Source organism: Mesocricetus auratus, unplaced genomic scaffold (assembly GCF_017639785.1).
Source record: "Mesocricetus auratus isolate SY011 unplaced genomic scaffold, BCM_Maur_2.0 Super-Scaffold_100006, whole genome shotgun sequence".
Lineage (NCBI taxonomy): Eukaryota > Metazoa > Chordata > Mammalia > Rodentia > Cricetidae > Mesocricetus > Mesocricetus auratus.
In genome coordinates, this window is record NW_024429190.1 from 86,444,820 (window position 1) to 86,468,913 (window position 24,094).

At 43.9% G+C, this 24,094-nt stretch overlaps 2 protein-coding genes across 7 annotated transcripts in view; one reads left to right on the forward strand and one right to left on the reverse strand.

Annotated features, from left to right (window-relative positions):
* Rarb (retinoic acid receptor beta) overlaps positions 1 to 24,094 on the reverse strand; it is a 336,441-nt gene that overhangs the window by 203,480 nt on the left and 108,867 nt on the right. The gene's annotated exons all lie outside the window — the stretch shown is intronic.
* On the forward strand, positions 7,531 to 22,827 carry LOC121140916. 5 transcript variants are annotated; one of them, XR_005877867.1, is made up of 5 exons: positions 7,531 to 7,769; positions 10,755 to 10,854; positions 14,578 to 14,661; positions 14,835 to 14,952; positions 15,127 to 22,827. XR_005877867.1 is itself a non-coding variant. In XM_040747634.1 (5 exons), the coding sequence occupies exons 1-4, from the start codon at positions 7,597 to 7,599 to the stop codon at positions 20,549 to 20,551; spliced, it is 654 nt and encodes a 217-aa protein (XP_040603568.1). In that variant the 5' UTR covers positions 7,531 to 7,596; the 3' UTR covers positions 20,552 to 20,597; positions 20,928 to 22,827. The 5 variants fall into 5 exon arrangements, 2 of the variants coding, with proteins under 2 accessions (XP_040603568.1, XP_040603567.1); XR_005877869.1 differs by having other exon boundaries at positions 20,435 to 22,827; XM_040747634.1 differs by lacking the exons at positions 10,755 to 10,854; positions 14,578 to 14,661 and having other exon boundaries at positions 15,127 to 15,372; positions 20,435 to 20,597; positions 20,928 to 22,827.

Here is a 24,094-nt window from a genome sequence, read left to right on the forward strand (position 1 = left end):
TTCATGTTGCAGCCTTATCCAAACAGCTGGGTCAAAACATCCTGCGTGGATGAAAGCAGCCATCAGTCACTCCAAGCTTCCTGATGAACAGGGGAGAGATAGGCAGGGTGCACCCTGCAGGAGAAGAGTTATGAGTGGTGTCCCACATCAGCTACAGAAGGAAGTTTCCAAGGACAGCATTGTTGGGGATTAGCTCATCAGAGACATACAGGAAACGGAATAGAAATAAAAAGCAACGAATTCAATAAAAATGCTAATGCATTTAGCCATCAATATTTAATCATCTGACTATCTAATTAATTAATAAATTAGTTCTGTTTGGATGGTAGCTCCTTCCTGAAGGCATCTGGGACTAATGGCCACAAAGAAACAATTACAACAACCCTCAAGCCTGTTAAACCTATTTCAGGAGAAATGCTGGCTTTCTCTACTACTGGTCTCAAGAAAATCCAGGATTTCTGTAACATGTTGACCTTAGGATTTTCTAATGTGCTCCAGATAAAGAAGTGTCTGAAAGGAAGGTAGAGGAGAGAGGAAAAGTGAAAAGAGTGAAACTGTGCCTGAAGGAGATGTAGGCACAGAGCCCACAGGAGAGACTGCAGTCCCGGGACCTGGTCTACCCAGCTTCCCCACAGATGAGCTGACTGACTCGGGCACAGTTTGTCAGTCAGTCAGTCAGTCAGTCCGTCAGTCAGTCAGAACTCTCCATCCCAGCTACTCCAACTACAGGCTTGCAGAACTACAAGCCAGCTGCCCAGGGGTTTTAGCGACAAGTGATTGGGATGTTTCTTATTCAGCAAAAGCTGGCAGATACCTTTCACTATACAAACTGTCATCTTCAGAGAAACAAGCACATACATACTCAACCTTTGTTTTCAGAGAATGGAAAACCCTTTCCAGCTCTCTGTGAGTCCATTTGAGTTTAGTCTTTTGATGAATTCTTTACAATGTAATCTTATCTGCTGATATAAAGATTGCTGGGTAGCAGCTATAGGGGGAAAATGAGGTACTACAATTTCCATTTAGAAGGTTCATCTGATGATGCTTCTTGACAACAAACAAGCAAACAACAAAAAGCCAACAAAACAAAAAGAAAAAAAAAGACAAAAGCCTCAAATCCATCAAGAAATACCCCATCCCACTCTCCAGAGGTCAACTTTGACTACCATAGCCCTAAGTAAATAGCTTTGGTAAGTTCTGTTGACTTAGGAACTGGTGTTGATGCTATTGAATTAGGGCTTAGAACATGTTTTCCCTTTGTCAGCTAATCAAGAAAACCAGCACCTACAGGTAGTTTCTATAGGGCAGCAAATCAAACAATTCGAGCGTCAACATGACTGAGTTCCCATCTTAAGGCAGACTGGCTTGTAAAGCAGACACACAGGCATACAAGGGAAAAGAAAGAAAATCCTTAGACAGAAATGTATGCGTTAACTTACACACAAACATGCCAACTGCTTCTCAGGGGGCGTTCGTGACATGCCAATTGAAGCTTAAGCCCTAACAGCTTTCTACTCTCGCTGGCTCCCACGTGCATACAAAAGGCTTAAATGAACAAGGAAAACACGCTGGGATTAGGGCTTGATTTCCCACAGCTTTTCTAGTGGCTTAGAGTTATATGAGCTTCAAAAGAAGTGCCAAACAAACAAACAAGCAGCCCTGATTTTTGTCACCTAGCAGTACAACTTACAGAATAAAGCCGGGTCCACCAAGTATCCACCCAGTAAGAGCTTGCCAACCTGTGTTCTTGGCTTCCCATCCTACAGTTCTCACATCGTCAAAAGGGAACAGCATCTGTTTGTTTGTGTGAACTGGAAACGTCATCGACTGACAGCAAACAGAGACAGTACTCAAACGCAATGCTGATTGCAGCTCCCAAAGACAGCCCTTGGCTCCAGGTACTGACCGGGACGTGCCAGAGACGTTTTGATGTTACTGCATTTTGATATCACTTCATTCTAATTGATTGATCAATTCAAAATCTCACAGATATAGACATCACTTAGCAATTAGTTATTCTTGGAACTTTTATCTGTAGTATATGTTACAAAATATAATAAATTGTGAATTACATACATGATATATAAATATGCATTATATAATTAAGTAACTGCACACACACTTATTACACAAAGTGCCAATCCTCTCCATTCATCACATTTGATTGTTCTGGAAAGAGTATAAAAATTCTCCATTAACTTAATTTTTAACTAATTTCAAGCAAGATTGTGAGAAATTAAAAATAAATGGCTTGATCGGTCCAGTGCCCCTTGGCCCTTAGTTCTGAAAGGGGACCCAAAGTGGTTGGAAGAAGGTTCTGGAATAAACTGTCAGGCTTCTCAATGGTCAGAAGAGGTCTGCCAGCAACCTTTCTTGGGTGCACGTGCTAAGTCACGTACTTAGAGATGGCCACGGGTGGACTGCCACCCCCAACTTCCTGCCACGCTTCAGTCTCAGTCATGTTTGAACTGTCCAATTGTCCACTTTCTGAATCTCAATTGTTCTTCCTTCTGAACTGCTTTCTTCCACTCATATCATTGTATTCCAAATGAAAGGTCCCTGGCTTTTTTTTTTTTTTTTTTGTCTAGGGCCTTTCCTTGCGTGCGTGGTTAAATGGGTGACTTGATGGGAAGTAGGTGGTGCACTTCCTGGAAAGATGCAATGCATATGTGTTGGGTATCAGACCTGAGCCCAGGCCTGTGGAGCCCATTAGAAGAATTTACTTAAATAGTTAAGGTAACTACATTCTGAGGAAAATAATTCAGAAAAATTCCTCTTCAGAGTTCCCTTTTCTTGAGTTAAAATATTTTGAGAGGACATTTCCCACCTCCATATTCTCTGCTATACAATGCAGAGGTAACTGTTGAAGGTAAAGAGCAGAGACAGGGAAAGAAAAGAGGTCTGTCTTCTCCTGGTTCTTATCGCCTTGACCTTTGTACAGCAATGCACTTTAAAGGCCACAGGGAGGAAATGACGAATGTTCTTCTGGGGAAGACATTGGTTAGGAGTATTGAATAAGAAGGGTCTTCTTCTGGACCGGAAAAACTCAGAGCATTGCCACATGACCCCCTCCTGATCCACGTAGAGAAGAGATGAGTGACTGGGGGATCCAGGTGTCCACACAGATGTGCACATTTACTATTACAGCTGTCCTTGCATTTAGGGCGGTGGTGGCACATGCCTTTAATCCCAGCACCTGGGAGGCAGAGGCAGGCTGATCTCTGTGAGCTCCAGGCCAGCCTGGTCTACAGAGTGAGTTCCAGGACAGTCAGAGCTGTTACACAAAGAAACCCTGTTTCTAAAAACCATTAAAAAAAAAGAAAGAAAGAAAAAGAAAACCATATCTGGAACATTCATTTTTTTCCTATCAAACACTTCGCTACCCAAAAGAAAAACACATGCCTGCAAAATGTGAGTGGCAATGAGCCAGGAACACACTGAATCATGGACGGCTGACTGCTTTCCCCTTACATCGTGAGTACTGGTATCTCTCTGTGTAGGTCTTCCCCAAGAGTGGCCCTGGGCTCTACAGCTCAACCACCAAGGCTACAGCCTCTACTGACTTAGGTTCTATAGCTTCCTCTGTATTTCTGAAACCAGTAAGACCAATGCATGCTGGGCTAGCTCCCTAGTTTCTGTCCTTGCCCATCAACTGGACTGTGGAGAAAGGCTAGCTGCTAAGGCAGAAGACTGCAGCATCGGACATGCCTACTACCCAGCTGCAGGTGGAGAAAGCCTAATTACCCAGGCTTAAACAGAGGTAACATTTGTCATAGCTTGCCCCCGGTATGAAGTTAGCCAGCTTGCTTCTAAACGGGAGAAAGAAGGTGCTTGGTGCCTCTTTGTCTCTCCGTGTCCGAACAGTCTCAGCAGATCTTCTTATTCCATGAACTAGGATGGTGTCAAACAGCTGTGGGAAGACTGTAGTGCTGTCTTGTTTACTTTCCTATTGCTGTGATAAAATACTGTGATGAGATTAACGTAAGGGAGATGGGATTGTGGTTTGCAGCTCCAGAAGGGTAAAGTCCATCATGGAGGCAGGGCAGCAGTCAGGGCATGGCCGTGGGATCAGGATGCTGGCTGGCCACACTACGTCTGCACTCAGGAAACAAAGGCAACAAGAAGCAGGAGTGGATTCAAAGCCATTTTCTCCAGTGAGACTGCTCCTTCTAAAGGTTCCTTCCCAACAACACTGCCTGCTGGGGACCATGAGCTCAAGCATTCGAGGCTATAGGTGACATCGCATCTTTAAATTACAACAGACAGGAAGCCTGGCTTGGTGTCACAGCAGTCTTCACCACAAGCTGCATCTTAGATCAAAGACTTATGTCATGGATGGAACCAGTCTACAGGTGGCAGGGCCTGCCAGGCCGTATTTCAGCGCCCGTGACATTCCAGAGGAAACACAAAGGAGCTTGCCAGTGATAATTCCAACAGGAAATGATTAATGACAATGGTTTTGGGCTCTCACACACAGCACGCACATGAAGCACGATAGCCAAGGTCCCTCAGTTAATAAGGGCACAAATACAGAAATATTACAGTGAGACCATGAGCTAAAAGTGTATAAATAGAGCAGTCTGAGTATGGGCTCCACTGTCTTTCATAATCTCATATTCCTGACTGAAATATCCAAGAAACTCAAGACCACCCAGCAGGCTTCACAGCTTGTGCAACTAGAACTCGGTACCAGCTGAGCATCTGTAGCTGTGTATGTGGACTTTTTGATTCATCCATTCAATATGTGTTTACTGAGGGTCCATGGTGTGCCAACATCCCAACAGTGCAGGAATGGGGTGCTGATGAGCTACACAAGCTTTCGTCTATGGGGTTTGGTTTCTGAGATGATAAGCAGGGTATACATCCTAGTAATCGTGACACATCCTGTGGTGACTCGCCCACAAACTGAGGACCAGCATCATTGTGAGGTCTCAGAAAAAGCTTCCCTTCAACTCATTGGAACTGTAATTTCTACATTTTAGTACTTTTGACATTCTGGGGAAGAAGCTTCTTTGCTCTCCGTGTGTGTGTGTGTGTGTGTGTGTGTGTGTGTGTGTGTGTGTGTGTTTGTGTATGTGTACATGTGTGTGAGGCCTTTATGTATATGTGTACCTGTGCATGTCTGTTTTGATTGTGTGTGTGTGTGTGTGATTGTGTGATTGTGCATGTTTGTATGTGTGTGTGTTACTTCTGGAATTACCATGACAGACTATCTGACAGAAACATCCCAAGAAAATGGTTTGATTTGGCACAGAGTCCCAAGGGACATCATGATGGGAATGTGTGGCAGCTTAAGTGCATTTACCTATGGTGGTAAGAGAAGGTGTAGAAGATTGGGTGGCAGTGTCCAGGGTGATAAGAGAAGTAATAGAGGCTTATCTGCCTCTTGTCCATAGTGGTAGAAGCTTGCTGTGTGGCTTGATCACGTCTCGGTGGATCAGCAAGCAGAAAGCTCAAACTGGATGTTTGAAGACACATAATACTATTAAGTTTGTGCAGGTTGAAGCTGTCCTTGGAGGCGTCAGGAGCATCTGTGTCTGCCTGCAGACCTTGCAGACATCCTCTGCACTTACTTTCTCACAAAATGGCATTTGGGGCCGGCTTCATGCTTCACACCTTAGATGGCCCAGCGCAAATTCGACTAAGGAAAGGACTGTGACTTAAGGAATGAACTCTGTCCCCATGGAAGGAATCATGGTGGCAAAGCTTAGCATCTAGATTTTCTTCTCTTGGCTGCAAACAGATTGCAAGGCAATTTGAGACCTGCTAGCCCTCCCTCCAGCACTGTGACAAGACAGAAACATCAGCAGAAGAGGTGACAGATGATGATCCTGAGATGAAATGACAATGATTCTGTCCCTTCTGGATGCCCAGCAATGAAATTCACCAGCAAATTCTTCACGATCATTTGCTGGGCTTTAGTTTCCTCTAAGCTCTGCCTATAGCTTTCTTAAAGAAAAGGCCTTCCCAGAATTCCTAGCTAGACTCTGACCCACTTCTGCATTCTTCCCTCTTTCCCAGACGAGTCTTCGTTCTAAAATGTCTTGTTTGTCCCTTCCACAGATGGTGCTGGGGAAACTGGACACCCATACGCAGAAGACATATACCTCTCTAACCCTGGACAAAAGTCAATTCAAAACGAATCAAAGACCTCAGTGTGAAATGTAAAATCTGATACTTCTAGAGGAAACCTGGGGGAAATACTTCAAGATAGAGCCACAGGGAAGTAGGTTGTTTCTCTCCTGCTTTGTAGACATTTATGTAAAACCTGCAAAAGCCTCCTCTTCATTCTAAGAAATAGTCTTCTGACATGTGTGTTTGTGATTGTGTGTGTGGGCAGAAGCATGTGTGTGGAGGCCAGAGGATGACATCCGGTTCCTTTCTTACCAGCTCGCTCCTGGAGGCAGGCTCTCTGAGTTGAAGCCAGAACCTGCTGACATGGCTACTCTGGCTAGTCACTTTGCTTCAGGGTCTCCTGTCTCACTCCCAGCTGCTGGGTTTACAGGAGGGCCAGCACACCTACCTCACATTTAAGTGGGTTCTGGGGATCTGAACGCTAGTCCACACACTTGCCTGGCACATGCTTTGGTTAGCTGAGGTATCTCATTAGCTGAGAAGTCTCCTGAGACCCCTCTTGCTTTGTAAGCAACACACCACCCCCCCCACACGCACAAGGCATGGCATACATGTGAGGTAAGAGCTGTCTCCTTTCACCATGTGGGCTTCAGTGGGGGAACTCAGGTCTCCAGGCTTGTGTGGCAAGTGACTTTACCCATTGAGCCACCTGGCCTGCCTCCCTAAGCAATGCTTTGTTTTGCTTACACTCAACACATTGATTCAAACGCCCAGGGTTTCCTGAGAAATGAAAGCAGATGCAGGACTCAAAACAGGAGGGCTGTTTTTTCCACTACATAGCACGGACTTGGCAGGGCAGCTTATCACCTTGAACATTTACCAGAAACAGGTCTCAGTGGGAGAGTGCTTCAATCCAGCACTCACTGAGGCATCTGGAAAACCACTTCTGTCCCATCAAGGTGAAGGCAGCTCACCAGGGGTGCTCTGTAAAGGAATGAAAATCACCGAACCCCAGTGAGAAGAAAAGTAGAGACAAAGTCACTTCCTCTCCTTCCAAAGTCCTTTGGCACCAGCCTTGACCCTGGCAGAGATATCATGGCTGCCTGTTCTTCTTGAGAAGAAGGGTGTCAGCAGGTGGCTGCAGGTTAATGTTGATGATATGTGCCCCAAGTGCAGTCTCCCTCCCCATACTCAAACCAGTAGCTCACGGGCTGAAGTTCCTTTCCATAAGCCCAGAGAGAGTGGGATCCACGATCTGACTCTGGCCCTTTGGCATGCTGCAAGCATGTGGCTGTCTCCACAGTAGGGCTCTTCTTAATTTATTTCTCAGGAATTTCTCAGAAACTGCATTAAATCAAACAACTGTGGTCGTATTACTGAGGTCCAAGTAATTCCATGGGAACTTCCAAAGACTAACTTCCAGAGAACACACAGAGTGCCAAGTGTTGATGTATATGTGGTTAGTCAGTGCAGTTCTGGCTCCCCTGTGAATGTGATTCACTGCACTGACATATTCCAACCATGGCTATAGCACAGGGCTCAGAGACCAAGATCCCTGTGCACTGTGAATGGACCTGTGAAATGAGATGGTCCTTTCTCTGGAAAGGCTGTCAGATGAGCCGAATGGACCTCAGAGGAGCAGAATGGATCTCAGAGGAGCTGAATGGATCTCAGAGGAGCTCAATTAATCTCAGGTGAGCTCAATGGATCTCAGATTGGGCGTGAGGTTTCCTTTGGTGAACAAGACAACAGAATTAGTTTCTGTGGGCCTGTTTATTAGGGAGTTTCAGAAGACTTTAATAACTTCAGGTAATGTGACTTCTATCTCTGTCAACATAGTCTCAGGTTTGTTAGGTCATAATGTATATCAATCTTTAAAACAGAAGCATAATTGCTGTAACAGTGTCAGGCCAGAGAGATTCAGTATCTCTCAACATGGTGGTGGTCCTACTGTTTAGAATGATTCAGCAGCTTAGATGCTGTTCCCAAGGGCTCCCTGATGTGAGTAGAGGACTAGTGGTGTGTGTGTGTGTGTGTGTGTGTGTGTGTGTGTGTGTGTGTGCTGCGCTCATGCACATATGTGCATGTGTATCTGTGTATGTGTACATGTATGTTGTGTGTGTATGTGTGTATGTATGCATGTGAGTGCATTTGTGTCCATGTGTGCTTGTGTTTTCTTGTGCATATGAAAGTTAAAAGTTGATGTCTTCCTCAATTGCTCTCCACTTCAGATTTTGAGACAGGGTCTCTCGTAGAAGCTGGAGCTCAATGATTGGTCTAACTGACTAGCTAGCAAGCCCCAGGGCTCCTCCCATTTTTAGCCACCAATGCTGAACTTGCAAACAGTACAGCCATGCCTGGCTTTTTGTTTGGGTGCTAAACGCATGTCCTCATACTTTCCTGGACAGTGCTTTACTGTCGGAGTCCTTTCTCTAGCTCCCTGTTGAAGGTTGTCTTGAGTAACCCTGGGTGACTCTGGTAGGTAGTGGCCACTCACCAGGTAGCTCATGAGTATCTTATTGCTTTAGTGACACATGCAGTTCAATTGGTGCAAACCGTGGAAGGTCAGCTTTACTTTCCTTGATAAAGTTGAATAAATGAATGGATGATTTAGATTCTGAAAACATGTTAACAGACATTCATGTAAGTTTTTGTGGGGGAGTCTGGTTTACTCAGTCTTCTGAGCTTTAAAAGGAGGCTCCTAGTAGGCTGGTAGTTACACTGTGGCCATTTGCTAAAGTAACCAGAGAGTATAAAAGATTCTAGCTAAAACCATTAGGAACTGACATTGAGAGAGGCTATAACACACACTCCTCCAGTCATCACTCCAAAGAATAGGCAGATCTCTTTCTTTTCTCTCTCTCTCTTTCTCCCTGCCGTGTGTGTGTGTGTGTGTGTGTGTGTGTGTGTGTGTTTCTCTTCTCCTTTAGTTTAGATACCAGCTCTAGACAGTTTCACACAGTCCAACCATGAGATCCAGACACTAATAAAAGCCTGGGATGTGCTGACTAGATTGTCCCGTTGGCAGACAGAGGCCTACATTCTGTCTCCAGGCCTCCCTGGGGCCCTACAGCAAAAGGGGATGGAACGCAGGTTTTGAGGTTTGGAAATTATAAAATATGGCCTCAAAGTGACCACCATGCCAGAAACTTTCATGTCTCTCTGCCTCATTTAATATTCCCAGTACTTGTGCCTGTGTGTGTGTGTGTGTGTGCGCGCGCGCGTGCATGTGTGCTCATGTGTGCATGTATGTGCATGAACACCTACTCCATTGCTCATTAATGACAATTAAGATAGACAGTAAATACCTGTCCTATAATTTAAGGTGATAGTAAGCTTGGATGGGAGTGAAGCAATGTGGGGGTTGGAGGCAGGTGGAATGTTGGGCTACAGTAAGGATGACACTCATTGAAGGACTCACAAAAAGATGAGGTACTGCCAGAACCAAGAGTGGAGATGTAAGGGGGGGATTGGTGAAAGAAATCTTCTAGCAGATAACTGTAGAAGCAAATGCCTCAAGGCAGTGAGATATTTAATATTCCAAGCATACCACATAGTTCAGAGCTTCCACTAGACCAAACAATGGTGCTTGGAGGCAGGAGGCAGGGTGCACCATATATAACTCTGGCTACAGCCTTTGGAAATTGGGGGGGAGGTGTCTTCTGAAAGGGTGAGGGAACTTTCTATAATTTTTTCAAAAGAAACAAAACGTTTGCTTATTGAACTACAGTGGTGGTGATTACGATTCTGAATTTTAAACTGTAGTTTTAAGAAAATGCTTTGGGGCTATCAGTGGTTAAAAGCACTTACTGCTAATCCTGAGCAACTTGAGTTCCATCCCTGGGACCCGTGGTGAAAGGAAAGAAGCAACTCCTAAACATGTTGTTTTCTGACCTCTGTGCACAAGCCACACACACAAAGGCAATAATTGTTTTTAGAAAAGAGAAGAAGAAATGCTTTCATTGTGGTGGTTACATAGCACGATTTACCATACTGAAAATCTGTCATAGCTCTTGCTGGGGAGTGAACCGAGAGCTGTGTGCTTGCTAGGCAGACACTCTGCTAGGATGCACATGTCCTGTGAAGCTGCTGTATGGGCAAATGTGTTCTAACTTTCCTGAAGAGTCAAAGAGAAGGATGGTAGTGAGGACAACTGACCCCCTGTATGTGAACAAAAGAGTCATTGTTAATTCCTGCTACGTCCGATGTCGTCCACAGCTGCAAAGCTCCAGAGTCTCAGAAGCAGCCTCTTCTGATAGATACCTGGAGCTCAGATCCACCAGTGAGACAGAATTTCTATGAGTGTGGTGGGACAGTTTTTCTGTGAGTGTGGTGGGATGGATTTTCTGTGAGGGTGGGGGTTGATGGCCAATCCTTGTGTATTAATTCACGGAGAATATCTAGACATAGGAAATTCCATCTTCTCCCTGTCCTCTGGGGACTCCACAAGCCCTGGTCACTTAAGTACAGCTGAAGCACACAGCAGGGACCTGGGCTCCCCAGTGAGCAGGTCTCATCTTATCGGTATCACAGTGTGCAATTGGCCATCACTGCCCTTTCTTGCCGATTTTGCTTGTTACATGACTCTGTGTAACTAAAACCAAATTCAAGGACAACTTCTTGCAGTCCTAAGTCAGAGAGAGGTAGCTTCACTTGTTCAAATGGCTCCTGTCTTTCAGTGCCTCCAGATGGTTTTCAGAGAGAAAAGAACACTATGTTTTGTCCTTCTCCAATGCTGAGCTATTTACAGGAATCTAAAAATCGGACAGTAATCATAAGGTACCGTGTCAAGAAATCTCATTTTTGGTTCCAAATAACTCAATGAATAAATATGTTCCCCTATCTAAGTGTTCTAAAGTCTAAAAGTACCTAATGTGGTAATTAACTGTGTTATTTATCCTTGTTTGTCTGAGCAGGGTCTAGGCTGGCAATCCTCTAACCCCAGGTTTCCAAGCGCTAGGAACACAGGCTTGAGGCACCATGCCCAGTTTACTTGTGCATTTTATATTTTTTCTCATGACAAAAATAATAGACACTCTATGTCCTGGAGGAAAGGAGGAAGAAATGATGGACGGATGCTGGGCAGAAGGGTGAGGAAAGAAAAAAGAAGAGGGAATGGGGGAAGTCTCTGGACCACAACTGATTTTTAAGTTCTTAATTTCTTTCCAGTTAACTTTTAAAAGTTCTTTCACAGATAAATCATATGTAATGTACAATTTCATCTTTTCTTCTTAAGAGCATACCACACAGTCATGCTTTTAAACCTGTTTAATAAGCCAAACTGTACCCTAAGCAATACTTGGAAGGCTAATGCGTGACAGTATTACTACATACCCCACAAAAATCTCTGCCGTTAAAACTTTTTGTTTTTCCTGCTGTTTCTTGTGATATGTTGCAGGGCCTGGCCTTGCAAAAAGTGCAGCCTGGGACTCTGGCTGCTGTGCTGGTTATCTGAGCTCTGGCAGGAGTCTCAGGAAGTGAACTCGGAGTGGCCTTTCAGCTGACAGCCAGGATGAGGGGCGGATACCAGAGCAGTTTCCCCCAGGCAGAAGAAGCCTTAGGAGATGGCCACATAGCAGGAGTGGCAACCAGTAGGGCCAAGAAAAAGTGGGGAGGTGCTAGCTTGGGCTGACAAGCACCCATCAGGAGGCAGAGGCAGGAAGCACCTGCTGCCAGGCTGGGACCCCAAAGCCCATCATAGAATATGCCAGGGTTTTCAGTTTAGAGGCAGCCGCCTGCTCTGGAGGTCATCTCCACGCAGCCGGGCTTAGACAGTCTGCAGCCTAAGAAAGTCACTGGCAGCCTAACCGTAACCCCGCTGCCAGCGACTTTCTCACCCTCCGCAAGCATTTCCTGTTGGGTGCCTTTCCAGGTAAAACAGAATGCATGCTACTGGTTGCTTTTCGTATGTGCCAGGCAGTGAAGCAGTCCCACTGTATCTGTCAGGCACTCATGCTGTCCGCCCGATCCCCTCAGTCACTTTGTCCCATACCGTCACCCATGGATGAGAGGATACAGGCACAGAGGGTGCTGTGGGTAGCAGCCAGCACACGGAAGCTGCAGATCATACTTACCCCTCTATTTTATACCCAGTCACTCTGCTCTATACTCTGTAAGCAATCCATAACGGGCAGGGCTACGTCCCTGTTTTACCTCCCAAAGTGCTCACTGATATGATGAGTTTAAATCAACCTGGCTTAAGTTGCATCAAGACTTGTTGAATATTATTTTTGTTTACTTAATTTCACTATCGATCCATACATACTTAAAAACTGTGATAAAAGAAATACAACAATTGAACACTTCGTTTCAATACTCTGGAATTCTGCTTTCTTTTCCATTCTATACAATGTTATGATGCCATTTATTTTTAAAACCTTCTAAAATTATTTGATTTGTTTAAAAAAAACATATCTTGGTCTTTTGGGAGCACATATGCCTGTGCACCACATGTGTTCTGGGTGCTTGCAGAAGACAGAAGAGAGCAGCAGAGCCCCTGGAAATGCAATTGCAGATGGTTGTGAATCACCATGTGGATGCTGGGAATCAAACCAGGGTCCTCTGGAAGAGTAGCTCGTGCTCTTAACCACTGAGCAGCCTTTCCAGTCCCTTGGTGCCATTTTTTAATGCGTGAATTCTACACTTTGCCATTAGTGGACTCTTGGGATGTGTCTCTCACATCATTTTCCTTACCACCTTGAAACCACATATCTAATGACACATCAGCGGCGGAGTAGACCTCTTCCCCACAACTTTGCTTCCTGCCACTTCAGTTACCCCCAGAAAACAGGTCCTGAAAATAGTAAATGGAAGACTCCAAAGTAAACAATTTGTAAGTTCTGTGGATGGAATTTGTTTTACTACAATGTGTTGTTGTAATTATTATATTTGGTTATAAATCATTGCTGTTAATCTCTTACTGAGTCTAGCTTATAAATTAAATCTTATCATAGTTCTCTCTGTATAGTAAGATACATTCTATGAGGTGTGGTATTCTCTGTGGTTTCAAACATGTACTCAGGGACTTACCAAGCATCCCCTGAGGATGGGGAGGTACCACACTGTAATTCCCAATTAAACTCATAATTCAACAGTACTTCTAGTGTGGCCTGTGTGGTAGATCTGAGCCCTGCCCTTTTCTTCATTCCTACACAAATATTTATTTTTTCTGCAAGTACACAGTCGCTTCTCCTATAAGATGCCTTAGTTTTAATATATATTCTGATCTGATATGCTCCCGACTTTGATACTATTTGCTTGTTTGTTTAAGATTTATTTACCTGCTGGGCGTTGGTGGCGCATGTCTTTAATCCCAACACTCGGGAGACAGAAGAAGGTGGATTTCTGTGAGTTTGAGGCTAGCCTAGACTACAAAGGGAAGACAAACCAAAAAAATTACTTATTTAATATGTATGGGTGTTAAGTTTTCATGTATGTAGCTGCATGCATGTAGTGTCTGCAGAGGTCAGAAGAAGGCATCAGATCCCCTGGAACTGGAGTTCCAAAGGCTGTGAGCTGGGAACTGAACCTTGGTTCTCTGTGAGAGCAACAGGTGCTCTTACCTAGGCATATTGTCCTTCAATAGACAAAAATACTGCGCTACATGTCTGTAGACCAGGCTGGCATCGAACTCACAGAGATCTGCCTGCCTCTACTGTGCTACATGTCAATGACAGTTTTATCTTTATTCAGCATAGGGTCGTTTTCTTCTGAGTAGCCTTCCATCATCTCTTCAGTATTCAATTTCTCATTTCCTGGGTTGGATACTTAATTTCATAGGCTCTTTGTATCTCAGGGTTCAGTCAAAACTCAAGAATCAAAGCAGAAAAATCAACAACAAAAACAAAAAACAGAACACTGAGGTCTGGGAGGTGACTCAGTAGTTAAACGTGCTTGCCATGTAAGCATGAGGACCTAAGTTCAAATCCCCAGCACCCATGTAAAAGCCAGGCATGGCAACAGGTCTCTACAGTGCCTGTGCTGGGGGACAGAGTTCTGTGGATGTGAGGGCTACCATAAACAGCCGTTTTACCCTGGATATGTAGCTCCAGGGACACTGAAAGATCCTGTGTGAAAAATTAGGTGGAGAAGTGACTGAGGAAGACTTTGAACATCAGCCCCTGGCCTCCACATGCGTCTGCATGGACAAGCGCACTCACATACGTGTGCACACATGCACACTGAAGAGAAGCAGAGTGAGGCCTTGTGTAGTCCATGCTGACACTGAGTGAAACGTTAAGTCAGGCGGGAGAATTCAAGTTTGACAATAGTTTTCTCTTAGAATTGTAAAATGTTGCTTTTATGTTTTCTTTCCTATAATGTAGCTGTTAAAAATTCTAATGTCTTTCTTTCTGATAAGTATTTTAAGTGCTAGTTTCTCCTTTCTGGATGTCCTTGGAACCATTTCTCATTCTCATTCTCTTGGGATACCTTAGCACATCACGTTTTTTTGTTTTTTTGTTTTTGACATTGACATTGACCTTTTGACTTACTGTTTTTCAGTTGCTTCCCTAACGACTCCCCTTTCTAGTCTGGACCTTCACAGCCTGCATTCTCAGATACTCCCGGTCAGGTCTTTTCTTTTAGGTAACCTTCTCCTATTTGTTTTCTCTCTTCCTTCTTTCTAGCATTCCAAATAGTTGTCTCCCCTCCCCCATTTTATAAGCAGTCCCTTCTTCTCTTTCTTCTCCTCTCGCTGGGATTTTCTTGACATCATTGTTCTTCTGCCTACATGTTAAATATTTTTATTTCTGCAACAGGATGCTGACTGGGACTTTCAAACTGCCCATGCATTTCAGGAGAGACCCCAGGCTGGCAATGGGAGGCACAGACAGGCAGTCTAGAAGATGCTCAGGGATACAGCTGTTGCCATCACAGGTAACATTTGTAGGAAAAAGCTAAGTGGAGAGTCCAAGTTCAGGAAGTTATTTTATTTTTAATGCCATACTCTGTCAACCATATTATTTTGAATACTTTCTTCCTGCCCTTGAAAGGAACTTGAGCCATATCCAAGCATTAAAAATAGCCTCCCTTCCACAATTGTCTCCACAGACAATCGGGGACATCCGCCTTCCAGGGGTTGCTTTGAGGATGAGTCCATTTCAGCAGTTTCCACGTTTTCACCTGTGCCCGAGGAAACACACACAGCCTGACCAGCAGCAAGGCTTAGCGGGGTCCTCTCAGGTCTCGTTCTGTCTGGTGGCTGTGGCAGCTGCAGAGATGGACCAAGTCAGTGACTGGAAGTTTGGATGTGGACCGAGTTCTCACTTAGTACACATCAACATCACCGTGGCAATGGTGCTTTTTCTTTCTTGCCTCTTTCCTGCATCCTGCTCTTTACTAACACCTGGCATCTTCTAGCTTACCCTAGACTAGACGTTAGGTATTTCTACCCATTTCCTTTGCTGCCTGTTTTCTTTGTCCGTTCACTTCCTTCTGTTTTCTGCTTTATCAAGGCTCTCTTTGGTGACCTTTGACTGTATACAATCACTGCAATGGGAGATACTGGCTTGTGAACATGTATATAGGGAGGTAACTTTGTAGTGAGGCTAATCACACTGAACCCATTTCATTTCTAAGTCTTGTCACAATGACATTCTATTTTGGGGTCATGGTTTGCATTTTTTGTTTTTTTGTGGGCTTTTCTTTGTGGATGTTGAGACCCCCCATATAGGCCCTGTGATCTGTGTCCCCCCAAGACTGCACAGGTATTCTGCAGGTATGCCAAGCTGAGTTTTCCCAGTAATGGACAAGCACTGCCTATTTTAAGTGGCTAAAACAGGTCATGCCTATGGACACTTTTCCCCCATTTCATACACACATAGCTTCGTCTTTGGGGAATTTTAGATACATGAAGAAGACAAACCAAGGACCTCTTGGGCATTTGTCTTGAATAGACTGGTAGTTTATCGTCACTTTTAGGCTGTTATCTTCTGTGTGTGGATGGTAGGGCCTAGTTCCCGGGAGGTCAAAAGAGGCATGTTTTCAGACACACCTCTCTTGTTCTGTGGAGTTAGTTTTGGGATGGGTTTTGTTATGCAGCCCAGGCTCTCCTTGTACCCCCAGGGTCAGATGACACACTTCTGCCTCAGTTTCCCTGTTAGCTAGGACCACATGACATTGGGCCCAGCAGACCCTCTAGAAATGGCCACAGTGATTCCTACCCTTCAGTGTCCTTTCTCATGGTGAAAACAGCTTTGCTTTCTGCACAAGCATGCCCCTTCTTAGTCTGTGCTGTCCCGATCCCTGCGAGGACTGAAGGGACGTGTGAAGTGACACTCTGCCCATGTGCTGTGGCCTTCTGAGATGACGTGGCTTCTGTTCTTGCCTTGAGATCCAGAGAACTCTGCTGGAGAAGGCCAATGGGGAACATTGTGCACCCCCCTCCCACTGATGGGTGGATCGAGCATCTCCTCAGGATTCTCTGACTGCAGGCGGCACTGTGATGACTCCCTCTCTCCCCAGAAACAGGCCAAGTAGCCAACCTGCAGAATCACAAGCTACAGAGGTGCTTGTCTTAATCAGTTCAGTTTGTGCTCGTTTGGTATGCAACAAGAGGTGTCTGCCCTGAGCTCACTCTAGAAGACTCATTTAGAGTCAGAGTCAGGACTCAGAACCCTGGTGCCTGCATTTCACTCTTTAGGCCCTATAGATTCTGAGTCTTAAAGGTTTATTTTTATTATTTCCAGACGTGCGCGTGCGTGCGCGCATGCATGTGTGTGTGTGTGTGTGTGTGTGTGTGTGTGGTTACATGCATGTGAATGCAAATGCCTATAGAGGTCAGAGGCTCAGAACCCCCTGGAGCTGCAGTTATAGGCAGTTTCGAACTGTCTCACACTGAACGTAGGTTTTCTTCAAGACCAGTGCAGGCTCTTAAGCACTGAGCCATCTCTCCAGCCTGATTCTTAAAGAAGACTTTGTCTCCGAAAAGACTAAGAACCATTCACTTCTAGTTAAAGTCGGCCATAACACCAACACAGGTTAGTTTGTATTTATAACAATTTCACATGCTTGCTCTACAGTAAAAACCTGATTACACAATTATACTAAGGAAAAAGATATCCTAAATTTATGGTAAAAGCTTAACACTCCTAGGGTAGGTATTAGGAATGTAGTTGGAAAAAAATAAAGTATGTCTCTCTGTGTGTGCATGTACGTGTGTCCTCTGAATGTGCACATGTGTGTGCATGCATGGTCTCTGTGTAGCTATGAATGTGTGTATGTTTATTCATGTATCAGTGATGCTCTTAACTCAGTAAGAAAATCAGATCCTGTGGGCTAGAAAGATAGTTCAGTTGATAAAACACACACACACACACACACACACACATTCTTGCCGTGCAAGAATGAGAACCTGAGTTTGAGTCCCAGAACCCATGTAAAAAACTGGGAGTGGTAGCATGTGCTTGTTATCCTGAGGTTCCCTAGCATTCAGTGGCTGGTCAACTCAGTTAAGTCAGCAAGGCCCAGATTCCTGTGAGAGACGCTATCTCAACAGAGACCAAACCAAACCAAACAAACAAAAACGCGTTTAACAAAAAACTAAGGTAGAAAACTCCTGAGGAATGACACCTGAGATCTTTTCATATGCATGCACACTCATGTTTACACACATGAAGGTGCATCACACACACGTGAACACAGGAGAAAAGAAAGCTGATCTTGGAAATATGTATCGCAAATGTCCAACGCCACACACACACACACACACACACACACACACACACACACACACACACGGAAGGAAAGCCATCTTGGACATATGTCTAGCACTACTTTGCTGTTGGTCCTTTGACTCTGATTTGAATTTCATTTTGTTTTGTGGTGAGATATATCAATATTTTTTGACAGCCTCATCTCTTCACATCACTTTTAGACCTTTATTTTCAGTATAAAACATATATCAACTCTCACCATATTCACCCATCTCTACACCGTCTACGTGGAGTTCTGCTGGTAGGAAGCTTGCATTCACTTTCTCCCAACCCCCATTTATAAAATACAGTATCCTTTCACATACCCTTTGCCCCCATTCTTCCTGAGGGGAGGGCTTGGGATCTCTCCTCCCTGCTCTGTGGTCCCTCGTGCTGGGCTTTGCTGTTTGGCATCAGGACTCTCTTATCTTCTGTTACCAATATTTTCCTGTTCAGCCATCACCACCTGTTAACGTTTCCATGTGAACTTAAGACATTGTATCAAGTTAACATCCATCTTCAACTGCTGGCTCCATGCCCTGCTAACATCTCTCTTTGTTTTGGGGGGCATAACATGGGGGTATGCAGAAAGAGAGACAGCAGCTTCTTTAAGACCTGAGCTCTCCTGCACAAGAGCAAGGTATTTTTGCATTATTCAGGAGTTATGCTGACTGACAGATTTTCCTCATTTACTCTCTGTTAACTTTACCTCTAGATATTTTTTAATGTTGTTGGTCAGAAAAAGACGATATAATACAAACATTCTGTCAGCTTTTGCTTGTGGAAACAGACACAGCATCCCTGTGAATGCACACAGTGTTTCCCACATTGCAAGGCCACTTTGGTCTCATTCCAACATCTAAACTCATCACATATAACTTCTAATGAGTTCTTTGTCCTGAGGATCTCACTGTAATTGTCCTTGAGTATCTCTAAGCTTGTCCCAGGCTTGTAATGCCTTGCACTGTAAAGTCTGCCTGCTACACCAGGCTGCTGTTGGCACAGGCTGTAATGCTTGGAAACTCATTACTCCCAAAGAGAATCGTCATGTTCTTTTGATGGACTTAAGGAGCTCATAATCTGAAGGCAGATATAAAGAAAAAAAAACACATGTAAGTATCAGTGCTGGGTGGGACCACAAGTGTTCTCAGGTTCAATTCTGTTCAGTAAATCAAAGTGTTTTGAAGGCATTACTTGGTGAGCATCAAGGATTTGTCTGGGACTGCTCTGCACGTCTCAAGACAAAAGGGAGAGTGATAGCTGATGAGTACATCGGGAAAGTCGCCAAGAGAGTTGTAAATCTTTTGTGTCAGAACAAAAGCTCCTTCAGCACTATCTTTTTAAGAGGCATGTTAACATCACTAACTCTACCTGTGAACTCTCTTATAGATGGAAGCCTACAGTCTAAGTGATATAGAACAGCTTAAAACACATGAACTCGGGGAAGCCTGGTCACAGACATGGAGGGAGAGGACAGTGTTCCTTGGCATGCTTTTCTATAGTTGCAGTAATCTAGGTCAATTTGGATGATGATCAGATAGTAAGATGTTAGTGTAGGGAAAACAGTATTTTGTGGAAGGTGATAAAATCTCAGGAGTCATTTCAATAACCACAGAACTTTGAAGCAGGGGATAGTAAGGGTCAAAAGAAAAAGGAAAATATTTCCCAGGTTCTTTATGAACATGCCCTGGCGTTCCAGGATTGCATGAGAGTTGTTGCCGAGTAAAATCCTAAACTTTAGCAACTGGAGGCTCTGAGATTGTGGCAGGGACCTTTTATAGTCAGCGGTATCTCAGCAGCACTGACTTCTCCTATTAACTAGTGGACAGAGGCATCCAGAAGCAATGCAGTGGGCAGTGAAGAATTGTCCACTTTTGTCTGCATTAGCTGATTTCAGAGCATCCGTGTGTTTCAGAAATGGACCTGTCCATCAGCTTCCACCATAAAAGCTAAGTTCCAGTCATCTTATTTTCTCACTTCTTTCTACAATGTATAGTTTCACATTATATTATAACCTTATCAATATGATAATGAAAATTGCCTGAATTGTATCCTAGACAAAGAAACATCCATTGCAGTCTACATAGCACAGTCTGCTAGAAAGATTGCTCTATTCTGGAACATAAAACGCATTAACTGCATAGACAGCAGTCATATCACCATCAGGTTTCCACGACCCACTACAATCCAGGCAGTGTCAGTGTATGCTACCTTGGAGAAAGCTGTCAGAGTACCCTGTGTGCCTAGCATCTCAGTGAACTACATTCAAGTCTACACCTTGCCAGAGTGCCTTGGGTGCTGGCCATAGGTGGATCCTCTGAGCTGTCTCTATGAGCTTGTCTGGGTAGAAAAATGGAAGAAAGAAGTGGCCCACAGCATAGTAAGGTGTATGTAGTTGATGAGGTTGGTGTCTGGGTTACTGTAACAAGATAGGTTCAAGATACTTCAGCCTCTTCCCTCTTCTCAGCACAGCCACAACACAGGAAGAAAGACATGATCTTTCCAGGGGTGAGATGAGTGCTGTTGAGATAAGTCCATGAGGTCTTATTGCCTGTCCCTGAGCTTTTACCCAGGTTGCCCATGGGAATTATTAGACTGTGATGGTCAGATCCCAAGGACCAGACTCAAACAGCAGCCCATGAATCCTATTCTTTATCTCCTTCCAGTCTTTGAAGACCAGAATGTCACCATGCATCTACACCTGTCATTTACCAAACAAGAATTGCCTTTCATCTCCTGGATCTGAGAAGTCTAATAAATTGCTCCAATATATCACTAGATAATTGAAAACCATCTTTAATATGATAGTCACCAAGAATGAACAGCAAAGTAAGTCTGTCTTCACTCTGTCTTATCATTCAGCACTCAAACATAAAGAGAGAGTCCTGGAAAAGGGAAAACCTGACCAGCAATTCCTGGGCATGAATGTTGAGTGTTGGAGAATGGTCATGTGGACCAAGGACATGAGGAATGGACAATAGGGGAAAACAACCCTTTGGTGATATTCTTCATTTTAAGATGCATCAATAGGGTTTCAAGGTGACAATTTCTGAATGTAGGGGTCATTCACTATTGTACTAGACATTGCATTGCCGGTGTGTGGTTGGGTGCAAATCAAACTTTCAGGAAAACCAAAGAATTCTACCTTTTCTCCCACAGAATCCCCTCCACAATAAAGATGGCGGCAGGTCCCTGTCATTGTTCTAGATAATGGATTACCTACACATCCATTTCCAAGTGTAATGACACTCTTGCTTATTAAAGGCCTCTCAGCTGAAGGGGCAGAATATTATGAACTGGCCGAGCCATTCATTTTCTTGAATATGTTATTCAGTATTTTATGCTAAACCAGCAATACACCATCCATTTTAGTACAATGATCCTTATGTTCAATAAAATTGAAGTGTCGCATCATAAATCATTAGAGTCATTTATTTTACATTAGACACATTAGCCACTATATTCCATAATCTATTACAATAAGGTGGATTTAAATGTACCCCAAGGAACTGCAGTAATAACTCCAGAACCAAATATAGCAATTTATGGATAAAATATGCTTAACCTAAAACTGCACTAGCTTTTGTGATGGCTGTGAACTCTGAATGGAATTTAGTGCTGATGGGGACTGAACTCAGCCACACATAAAGAGAGAGAAAGTGGGAAATGACAGGCCTGCCTCTAATTTTCTGTTCATTAGTTTTAGGAATGTACAAGATTAATAATTACACAATTCATCAGTGAGACACAAACTTTGTAGGAGCAACTCACGCTCAGCTAAACCATCTCCTCAATACTCCGCATTCAGGATCATCAATGGCCTCTCAGTTCTGGTTCTTCTCCCCAGCAGTGTCCTGCAGCTCTGCCTCATTCAGAAGAACTCACGAATCCTGACTCTGAGCAGACTGGAAAGGGCTACCAAGACGAGGCTTTTATAGCAGAGATAATTTTTTTGTTTGCCTCTTTTCAAGACAGGTATTACTACACAACTTGGGTTTGGTTGCTTTGTAACTATGTTTGGTTTGGAACCCATGATCCTTCTGCCTCAGTTTCTCCAGTCTTGATCTTATTTGGCATATACCAGAGAATTTGTAACTCACCTTCTAAGTTTATGGGTGCTTTCTTTTAATAACAAATGAAATGACAATTATAAATACTTGGAATTTAATGAAACAGTTTTCTCCTATCATCCTCTAGATAATGGCTTTTTCATAGCCCTTTGACATTGTGTATACATCTCTGTTTGAAATGCTTATCTGAATATTCTAATATTCGGTTACTTCCCTGGCTTAGCATGCCTCCCCTTAGTCATGGAGAGTTTTCTTACTTGTAGTTATAGGTACATGACACCTCCGTACTGCTGACATTCCAGTCTTAAGTCTTTGAGATTTAATCATGAGATGAGACTTGCCTGTTACACTCCTAATAGAAAGCCTTTGATGTTCAGGGTTATTAAAAAGCATACTCATTGCTGTGTTTAATTTCAGACAGCTCGGCCCTCAATTGGCGCAATCAGTTCTTATTTATGAAATTAGAGAACAAGTTGAATTTCCCCTTTCAAAGACATCCATCCGTCCATGCATCCACACACAGCTCATCTAACTATTCAGTGGTCCAGTCTTTAACCAGTAATTCATGCCTTCCCCATGGAGACACACAGTGGCCACTATAGCACTCAAGGAATAAGATGGAAATTTACTTTGCAACAAGGTATTTTAAATAATTGTTTGATTGCATTTTATGCAAAATATTGCACGTTACAACATTTATAATTGTTAAATACCAAACACTTATAGTGAATGTTAAGCTCAGCACTGACTCACACACACACTGGGTGCTGGGGGAAAGAAAAATCTGTACGTGGCTTCATGTAACCTGTGAGTCTTGCTTTCCCTGGCCTCAGTCCTTTATTGATACAATGAGGGGTCAAATAGACAGTCTCTAGGTTTTTGTCTCAGATTCTAAGAGGGGGAAATTTGTGTTCATTGTTTCATTAGGAGAGAGAGAGAGAGAGAGAGAGATAGATAGAGAGAGAGAGAGAGAGAGAGAGAGATAGATAGAGAGAGAGAGAGAGAGAGAGAGAGAGAGAGAGAGAGAAGCATCCATCCCTGCCACACTTGCTACGGCCTGTGTCAGCCTTGCTTTCTTCGTCTTCCTGGATTGTATCATGCACCCAGGTGTCCGGCTCTCCCTAAGTTCTCAGCAAACAGTGTCTAACCTTGCAGCATCCTGTGTAACCCTCAGCATCAGCACCCACACTCTCCTCCTCTCCCCAGTGTGCCAGGTTATTTGAACTAAAGATTGTCTCCCCCAGGCATCCTTCTCCAAATGAAATAAAGCTTCATTTTCTGTTCCTCACTCTGATCCAATTGGATTACTTAGCTTAAAACATTTAAGGGCACCGCTTGGTGCCATTTTTTATACTCTGGCCCTAGTGGATCAGGATGGTGTTCATCTACAATTGAGGCTTCCCTGTAATACTACCTGCCATTGTTTGTTTGTTCTGTCAATTATGGAGAAAAATGATACTCCTTATCTCTAGGTAGATAGAATAAAGTTTATATAAACACACACTAAAGACAGAAAAACAATGGTCCCAGAGTGACCCCTGGGCTCAATCATGCTTGGTATACAAGGCTTACTGACAACAATAGGTGTGTGTGTACTCGAGTGCACACACACACATACACACAGAGAGAGAGAGAGAGAGAGAGAGAGAGGGAGGGAGGGAGGGAGGGAGGGAGGGAGGGAGAGAGAGAGAGAGAGAGAGAGAGAGAGAGAGAGAGAGAGAGAGAGAGAGAGAGAGAGAGAGAGAGAGAGAGACCATCTTGAGATCAAGTTTAGACACAGGGTAAGAACCTCTAAGTAAATCATGAGATCCAGTCTTAGGAACACAGCTTTCTTTTGGTTGATCCAGCTGAATGAGCTGAGCACAGCAGCTGGCTGACTGTTGTGGGCTGTCTGCATCGGGTGAGATGCTGGTGGAGATAACCACACACAGAAGCTCATAGTGGGGCCGGAGGGGTGAAGGAAGAGGTGTTGTTAGCTGAGATGCCAGATGACTCCCCCTTCTTTTCTGCACATCTTCTTAATCAAATCAGGTTGGTAGAAGAAGTAGATTTATAAGACGGGCTCATGTTTCAGGACCTTTTCTTTGTGGGGCCTTTCTAAGGCTTGGGTAAGAGCTAGCAAATTCATATATGTGATCACCTGATCGCAACTGAGAAAGGACAGGATTTTAATTCAAGTGACTATGGCTATCTATCTGTATGCTGACATTCCCTGCAGCATATGTCCGTCTGGGTGATCTGGGGCAAGCGGGGCTG

Bases quoted from the DNA above. Each gene is read 5' to 3' on its own strand.
- LOC121140916 (XM_040747633.1), top strand. From the start codon at position 7,597: ATGGCTATAGCACAGGGCTCAGAGACCAAGATCCCTGTGCACTGTGAA. The intron at 14,953-15,126 runs GTAACATTTGTA...TTGTCTCCACAG, and splicing joins TACAGCTGTTGCCATCACAG to ACAATCGGGGACATCCGCCT. The intron at 15,373-20,434 runs GTGCTTTTTCTT...ATCTCCTTCCAG, and splicing joins TCAACATCACCGTGGCAATG to TCTTTGAAGACCAGAATGTC.